General features: G+C 41.9%; 1 protein-coding gene across 2 annotated transcripts in view; it reads left to right on the forward strand.

The window, feature by feature from the left end:
• BRAF (B-Raf proto-oncogene, serine/threonine kinase) overlaps positions 1–3,396 on the forward strand; it is a 78,342-nt gene extending 74,946 nt beyond the window's left edge. For both annotated transcript variants that reach the window (XM_057427836.1, XM_057427835.1), the window contains one exon: positions 1,693–3,396. In XM_057427836.1, the coding sequence (XP_057283819.1) occupies positions 1,693–1,715 (23 nt within the window). In that variant the 3' untranslated portion in view covers positions 1,716–3,396. The remainder of the gene's footprint in view (positions 1–1,692) is intronic.
• The last annotated feature ends 5,496 nt before the right edge of the window (positions 3,397–8,892 follow it).

Genomic DNA, 8,892 nt, shown 5'->3' on the forward strand with positions numbered 1-8,892 from the left:
AATGTGTCAGAGAAGCAAGAAAAATTAATAAATTTTTTAATTTAACAAAGAGTATGTTAGAGCAAAGGTTTCATCTGTTGGTAGAACTGGTAAAATGGGCAGTTAAACCCATCATAAAGCTTTTATTCTTTTGTTGTTAAAACTTAAACCTACCACCACAGTCTGTCAAGACACATAGAGCTTGAGGTCTATCACAGTCACCTGTGCCAGCCACCATTATTTTAGACTGTGGGCATACTCCCTTCTCATTTCCCACAACAGACAGAGCCCTCTCCTTGCTCTTAAAGCTCCCTTAGATCAGCTGGATCAGCTTTTCCTGCCAGGCCCTGTGTAGATGGGATTTCTTCCCCCTCCTTATCCAGTCTCCTAATCACTCTTGGTTCTCTTCTTTAGAGAACAAGACATTCACGGAATTAATGCTATTAGCCAAAAATCCTGTTTGCAGGGATGTTTATGGTTTGTTTCCAATAATCAGAGTAAGAGTCTTAAGAAAAAACAAAGCAACAAAGCCAACAAAACACTCGCTCTGGAAAGGATGGAAGGACAGCATGGTAGGGAGCAGTTGTTTGGATCTAAGGGCATTCAGCATGCCCCTTGAACAGAACAAAGGGTCTCTGATGTCTGCTTAGCACTCCTTCATTATTAGCAGAGCTCTGAGGAGTGCTGTCAAGAAAGGGGCATAAATTAACCCAGACCTCATGTGAAACCCAGCATGGGGAAGTTAGATGTGTGTTTCTTTTTCTCGTGCTCCTTAGTCCTTTTGGCTAAGCATACTGGAACACCCCTCCCTAAAAATCTGATGAAATGGAATTTGTTTGTGGGTGGCAGAGGAGCTTTTTGGCTGAAGTATAAGATGATGAGTATCTTAGGTTCAGCTTCTGTTCGATGTGCTGGCAAATTTCTGAAGACTTTGGGTAGCAGTTTTACTCTGTGCCATAGTTTCTTCTTCTCTGAAATGGGACTACCAGTCTACCTCATGGCATGCCGACACTACATAAACTGTAGAATTTCAGGAGATCATTGCATGTGAAAGCACTGGATAGAATATTATTTATTCAGTAGCTGTGAAGGAAGCAAGGGTTTGCTTTAATTTGTTGTGCTCCCTATTAGCGAGGCCTAGTTTCTGGTCTGGGACTGAGTAGACAATCTCACCATTCTTTTTCTCACAGTAGGTTGCTGTGTTGATCTCTAAACCAGATCCCAGCATTCTTTAATACTGCTTTAATCAGGCACTTTACTGTACATAGCCTTTAAAGATTAATGGGTGTGTCAGGTAGCTCTTTGTTATTAAATCATTTCTAGTGTGGTGTAAAACTGAGTTTGCAGCTTGGCACATTTATTGCAGTTGATGCTTTTCAGGAGGATATGTGTGCAATAAGCAGTTTAAACTGAAATTAACCTGACACATTTTCAAATTCATAGTGAATTAGGCTTTGCTTGAACTTTCAAACCTCTATCTTGGGAAGAATGGGTACAGCTTGCTTTCAAGAAATCCTTTTTTTTCAGTAAAATACGCTGGGTCTGTATTCGATGTTCTCTCACTGTGTATTCTCTTGTGCTCTGATTTTAACAGTTTGCATTTTTTAACATCTTTTATATTCAACCTAATGTTCAACTAGTCTAGAGAAGATCTCTGACCACCTAGTAACTGATACTGCATTTTTAAACCAAGCTCTTGTCCTCCCTCTACAGGAGAATTTGCAGCGTTCAAGTAGCCACAGCACCATGGCAGCACCCACTCTGTTACTTAAGTCTTGTGTTCCGACAGTTTCTTAACATCCAAACTCTATTCTGCTCCGCAAAACCTAAAGTAATTTAGAAAAGATATCCATAAGCTTAAAAGTGGAGCAGAATGGAACTGCCAGTCCAACACAATGGGAAAAAGTACCTTTTTGGGAACCAGAATCCTCTGCTGCCAGTGTTTCTCCTTCAACACAAACCACCATGTGCATTCGGAGACCCGCAGTGCTGCCTGTGCCGTTGGCATCATTCCCGGGAGAGAGGAGAGGGCGCTCATGGTTTGACTGTGGTGCTCGGGCATGAGGGGATGGAACTGCTGCTGCAACTTAGGAGACTTGCTTTGGATGGTCTGCCGGTCAGCTTTCTCCCTCTAACAACGTACCATCAGAGGCCGAAAATCTGATGAGTGCTAATTTACAAGAATCATCCTCTGTTCTGATCTTTTTTTTCCCGATGTACTCACTGGTTTATGGACAACGCAGTATCCCCTTTTCACTGTATTACAACATCAAACACCTAAATCCGTCTATATTATTGGGGTTTACTCCGATAAAGTTAAAAGCGGGGGGCGATGGGAGCTGGAGAAGATGTGACTCTAAGGCAGTGAGGTTAATCTGAAGGAAAAGGGGATGCTGCTGCACCTTTTTTCAGATATACTTTATCACTTCTTCAAAAAACATACAACCACCACCAACCTTAACCTGTTTCCTTTTCCAGTGTTTTCTTGGTGTATGCATATACAACATCTTTGAGAAGGATTAGGTAGATCCTTCTTTTTGATCCAGCAACAAACTGAAGTTTAAAAAGCAAAACAAAAAATGTAGCGAGATTGTCCTCTCTTACTCTTTTTCTTTTGTATCATATGATACAATGTATTTATCAAAGATGCTACCACAGCATCTGAAGTCTGTAGAATTCCCGATACAGACTGTGAATGGTGTATGTACCTACTTTAAAAGTTTTATTTTAAAAGAGGGTGCAGGTTAATGCCAGGTACCTTACCGAGATGTAATGTTTTCATAAACGGGGAAAAAAGTTCTCAGGTTGAATTGAATACAAATCCAAACCCCCCTAGAATTAGACATTCCGAAAAATTATGTTTTGGTACTTTCAAGAGCTTTTTTTAAAGGATTTTTATCCTGTTAACTAAACGTCCTCTGATAAGTGTGTGTGTAAATGTGGAGCATCTTGTCCTAATGGCAAGTTGTTAGATCAAAACAAAACGGTACTTGCTGGATCCACGCTGACTACTTCTCCTCTCACAGCTTTCTGCGCTGTCATCTCTTCCCTTCCATTTGTCTTTCCCTTATGTATGCTTTGCAAACTAGGATGAAGGTGGCGGTATTTCCACTAGAGTGCTTTGTTTTCCTGTCCTCCAGTCCTGGTTTTCAGATGGTTGATAGCTTTTTCACAAGTTACCCAGTCAGGGAAGAAGAAAAAACCCAACTCATCAAGTTCTGCACATTGTTTACCTCTCATAGAGTATGTTGTGATGTGATCTGTTTGCAGAGTTCTCTGGTATGTGATATTACATGTAAATTATCTGTACAGAGGCAAGTCAGACCACATGAGAAAGAAATCCAAGTTCAGACAGAAGTTTTCAGAGTTTGATTTGCATCTGCCCTGTAACACTCCAAGTGAGGCAGGAGAACTGATCCCCCCCCCCTCTAGCAGGGAGGTACTTGCCGGGAAGGAGAGGGGTGTTAATCATGACAAATAAATGAAGGAGTTAAATGTGTGTGAATGTGGTGTCCGTGCTAAACATGGGTATATTGGGTGAGGACACTGTCCTTCCCTCCCTAGGAGAGCTGGACTGTTTCTGTCTGTAGAAGGTTGCTCCCAGGTGAAGGGAGAAACGCACATCAGTAGTGGGACATAGTGTTAAACCCCTGGGGTTCTGCAGTGTTGCTGGTAGTTTGTTATGTTTGTCAGTAAATATTTACTGGGGTTACAGGGACCGGACTAATCTGAAGTGGGAATTATAACTGAAATACTGTGTATTCATATTAATTCCACAAGCATTAGCAAGACAGCAATAGTGAATGACTTGATAGTCACTACAAGAATGAAGTGATTCATGTTGCTACATGAATAGATTTGATTTTGTGTACAGGATGCATTTAAAAAAATACACAAAAAAAGCAAAAAAAAAAAAGCACAATTTTTTCTTGTCTGCTGTGGGTCTTCAGATGCTGTAAGGTTTCTCCTTATCGAGATTGGCAGGAATTTAAACAGTAGCAATAGCCACTTCCCAGCGTGGAGAAGTTGATGAGCAAACTGGCGTGCATATGGTGAAATCATAGTGCTCCCTGGTGATCATCTGAGGCCAGTACCTAAGAGGTAGAAGGGGCCAGGGCCACTGTGGTCAGCAGGCAGGTGGGAGCATTCACAGACAAACTCCCAGAGGATGAAGTAGTCGCTGCTCATTCTCCTTCTGTGGCCCCATTTGTAGGTGTCGGACATACTGGAAATGAATATTCTCTCGAAAGAAACTTATTGGAGCAAGGTGGTTCAACAGTCATTTGTTTCACAGAGCCTTCTTAAAAACCCTGGTTTCCTTCCACAAGGTCACGCTGGGGGAAGATTGTCTGCTAAAATATAACTGTTAGGAATTGCATTCACCTTTGCTTAAAATTAACTTATTTTTGGTGAAGATTCATTACCCATTAGTCTACAATATGCTTCTTGAGCCCATAGGAAAAGCACAAGGAAAATTGCTATCCTTGTCCATGCAAAGCACTTTATAAGTAACACATTATCTCTCGTTTTGTTTTAGGATTTTGGGGTTTGTTTTGTTTCAGTTTTGTTCTGTTGTTTGTGTTTTTTTTTAATGGGGTTTGTTTGTAGTTTTGTTTTTCTGGGGTTTTGGGAGGGGAGTTGGGAGTTTGGGTTTTTTTCTTTTTCCCTAAGGAATGTGCAAGTTGTTTGGCTGCTGTTTAGGGAAGTCCTTTCAGGATGCATTTCTACTGGTTTTCACGTTTGTTGCCCTCCAGATAGCTGTAGTAGTGTGTGTTTGTCTGTAAAAGGTCCCATGTAATACTCATGCAAAACTTTGGAAGAAATTTGGTTTGTAGATAATTGGGATTTTAATTTTTTTTAATCTTTTCCTTTGGGAATTTTTCTGGATGTCTTGCATGCCATCAGAACCAGGCTTAAAGGTGCCCTATAGCTGTTTAGTGAATGGGGAGGTAAGAGTAGACGAGAACTGAGTGCCCTGTATAGCAGTGGGATGAAGGAGATAAACTGAAATGACCAATGCGTTCATGTCCATTACACCAAATTTCTCAAGTTTCTCTGTGGTGTCCGAACCACAAGCACATGCCATATTATGGATATGTTAGTTCCCTGGCAGTTTTCAATGCCAGGCTGGATGGGGCTTGGAGCAACCTGGTCTACTGGAAGGTGTCCCTGCCCATGGCAGGGGGGTGGAACTGAATGAGCTTTAAGGTCCCTTCCAGCCCAAACCAGTGTGTCGTTCTGTGATGATTCTATGATTTTGAGTGTGCGTGTTGGGACAAACATCCAGACAGTCAAACTGCTTTTAGCTCTACAGTATCTAGTACCTAATCATTTGGAAAACTACTGGTATCCAGTCACAGATATTCATGCCTTTATTAACCACACATATACCTTCACCTCTGCCTTTCCTTTTCCATACAGTTAGAAGAGGCCTGTTATCTGTTACATCTTCCCTGTCAGTACAAGATCATTTCCTGTGGCATATTTGCCAGAACTGGAACGTAATAATGGAGCTTAAACCAAATGGTATGAGCATAGAGGCCTGGTTATTTTGGAAGTCATTTCTGCTTGAACTAAGTCCTACATAGCCCCAGATACGATTAGCCCAATCATTTCTTTATTGCTAATGCAACTCATGCAGGCCATTAAATGAAGCCACTTCCTGGTTTTCACACTTACTCAAAATCATCCTTCTTTGCACCTGAATGCTCTAGCAGCTGCTGCTGATGCAGGATGTTTGAGGCCAAATACTGCCATCTTATCGTGGCCTGTCAATATTACTTGGATTAGTACATGCTCAGTAGAAGTAGAATTTGGCCTTCATGCCATAAAATGAGTAAATGCTGACTGTTTATAATTACCACGTCTTTCCACAAAAGCCCAAATCAGGGGAAGAAAATACACTGAAGATCACACATAAATAGGTTTGCTTCTGTATTTACCTGTTGATGTCAATGCATCCAGCATTTAACAGACCATGCAGGGAAGCAAGATTGCCAGACACCTCACAAACAAGTATAAGTTGACATTTTGATAGGTGGAGGGGCTAAATTTAGGGAAGAAGCATGTAGACATTTCACACTTTGCAGCCTATAGATTTCATTGCCTTCTATGACTGTGAGTGTAGCATGTGTAGCACAAACTGTTCATAGTACTGTAGATGATGTGTCTTCTGTCTGTTGAAAAAAGTATCACCAGTAGCACAATGTGACAGGCAAAGCTTCTAGGTACAGTCAAGTTCGGTCAAAAAGCAATTGCATGAGAGGACTGTTAGGCCATCACTTTGAAGGTGCTGGGTGTTCCAGTTTTCTGTTATGCATCTTAAATAGAAGTTTGTGAAATCAGTGTTCCGTTGACTGCATCCCTGTTAATATGCCTTTGCACTTCACATTTGTTTTGGCATGCATTTTAAATGTCTATCTTCATTGCTTCATTACTTCTTGCTTAGTAAATGGAATCATCAGAAGAACAGAGAAAAGTTGTTAAAACTTTTTCCCTGCTTTTAAGTTTCAAGGATGCTAACACAGAAGCTACTGAGTCAGCACCGTGACAGCAGTAAGTAACTACGAAACTGTGGAAGGACAAAACATGAAGAACTGCAGATGAAAACTAGCCTCTCTCTTCTTTAGAACAGAGAGCTACCAAGACTGTCCCTTTGTTGCATGGTTTGTGTAGGGATCCCCCCCAACAGTCTTTGCAGTTTGCCAAATGATCATGTGCCTTCACAACCTTAAGAAGTCCAACAGAATGTAAACCAGGTGCTTTGTAACTAGAGCAGTGGCTTTGGTTTACTTCTGCTGCAGTAGTTTTGTACATAGCTATTACTTTATAGGTAGGTAGTTTGGAGTTGGTAAACTTCCGTAAAGTAGCAAGGAGAGCAGACAGCATTCCCCAAAACACCTATTACCATTTCAAAGCTAGAACTGAAGGATTCCTAATTCAGTTACAGGAAACCTGCTGCTCGAAATCTGCTCTATCCAAAGTTAAAAGAGGTTCATTTAATTCAGAATAAGCCCTCCTCCCACTCCAAAGACACAAAGATCTTGTTAAAGGAAGGTAATGGAAAGCCCTGAAGAGGCTCAAAGTTACACAGTTACAATATTACACTGTTATAGCTCCTTGGAATGTGATTGTAGATGAAAAATGAGAGCTGAATGAGGAGAAATTGATGGCTAGTACTTGTGTAATCTAAGTGTGCATATATCAGACTGTACACTCAATTCCCTGGCCCAGAAAGTGCTATTAATTGCTTTCTGGAACATCAGCAGGTTTCCTTAGCTATTTTTTGGCCTCTTACAGTAATGCATACTGTTACTGCACATTAACTGTGGGAGATGGTAGGTGTCTTGTCAACTGAGGGGACCCCCCAGTGTGTTTGAATTTGATTTGTTCAAGTTTCAAACCTCTTACGTGGACTTGCGGCAGTACTTAACATACCAGTGTCATATTTACCTACCTGTCCATAAAAGACAAAATAATGGGCTTTGGTATTAGTGCTTTTTCAGATTTTTTTCTTCTCTGGGGCAAGACTTTAGGCATAATTGTGAATTATTGTTATGTCTAAATGCACAGTTCATACAAAATCTCGGAGCAGTTTTAATTTGGCTTTGTTCCTGTTAGGCAGCAAAGTGTAAAAATGTTTTACTCATGTTTCAGGATCTATCTGGAATCCTTCTGCCTACCCCAAATTCTGCACTAAAAGTACATGTTAGGACATGGATAAACTATTACACCAAGAGAAGGGAGCTGATGGGAGAGTTTAGAATCTTCTAAACTACCTAGGCATTTGCTTCACAGTATCACAGCAGCAGTGTCTTCAGCTCATCCAGCCTCCTTAAGAGCCAGCAGTGGCTGTGCGGTCATTTGGTCTAGTTCGTCCCGTTTGCAGCAGCTGTACTGTAGAATAAGCCTTGTGTGACATGTACTTTTGAGCGAGTAAACCACAAAAAATAACTGTTTGCTTTTTTGTTTGGGTTTGGAAAATGGCTGGGTTTTGTTTTGCTAAGATGTTGTTATTCTGTGTTGCATTGGTGTATTCACCAGGGTTGTAGAAAAGATCTCTCTCTGGTTGGGAGCTCAGTGGAACATTAGGAGAACTGCAGGCTGCCAGCTGGGCAAGGCTGTTGGGTCTAGGGGGCAAAATGGACCAAACTTGGGTTATTTTGGGATGGTGGGAGGGGTTCCGAGGGCATAATTTAAGTTAACTCTGTCTAAAATAAAATGTAAGTGCAATAAATGTGCTTTTTTTTTATTCAAAGCTGTGAACCTTTAGAAAAAAAAAACATAAAAAAAAAACAAACAAAAAAAAAAGCACATCATTCCTTCATGAGCCTTGTGTCCTACCTGCCTTCCCTTCCTCCCCCTCTCCACACTTCTCAATGGACAGAAACCCAGCAGCGCCCAACCTGCACGTGTTGGCTACCCCCATTAGCGTTGCTTTTCTTTTGGTCTCATTTGTTGGGATTGGGGAAAGCCCTGCCCCCTACTCTCTGCTCCCTGGATGTTCCGTTGGGATCTGGCACTGACCTGTGCTGCTGGAGCAGGGTCTGCTGCTGCTGGGGAGGCAGGAGCCAGCACTATGACAGCAGTGCAGTGCTTCTCCTGCCCCTTCATCCTCCCCTCATATCAGGGGTAGTTGTGGTCTCCCAGGGCTGAGCAGGTGACATTTTCCTACAGCAGCCGTAAACGTAGTTGGTCACTGGGTGCCCAATGGATTCCTTTTCCCCTCTGCCTAGACACACGTGCAGGCTGGCCACTGCTGGCTTCTGTGACTCTGCCTTGTTTTGAAGGAGCAGGTATAGGTGTTTGTAATCCATTGTGCATTACTTGCACTGTCTCTCTCTCTTACTTGAGCGCAGGCTGCTTTTCCTAGATTAGGGAAGGTGCACTGGCCTCCTGGGGGGTTTCATGAGA

This window comes from Pezoporus wallicus, unplaced genomic scaffold, assembly GCF_028554395.1.
Source record: "Pezoporus wallicus isolate ANWC-B61680 ecotype Strahan unplaced genomic scaffold, APGP_CSIRO_Pwel_v1 contig_2908, whole genome shotgun sequence".
In the NCBI taxonomy this organism is placed as follows: domain Eukaryota; kingdom Metazoa; phylum Chordata; class Aves; order Psittaciformes; family Psittacidae; genus Pezoporus; species Pezoporus wallicus.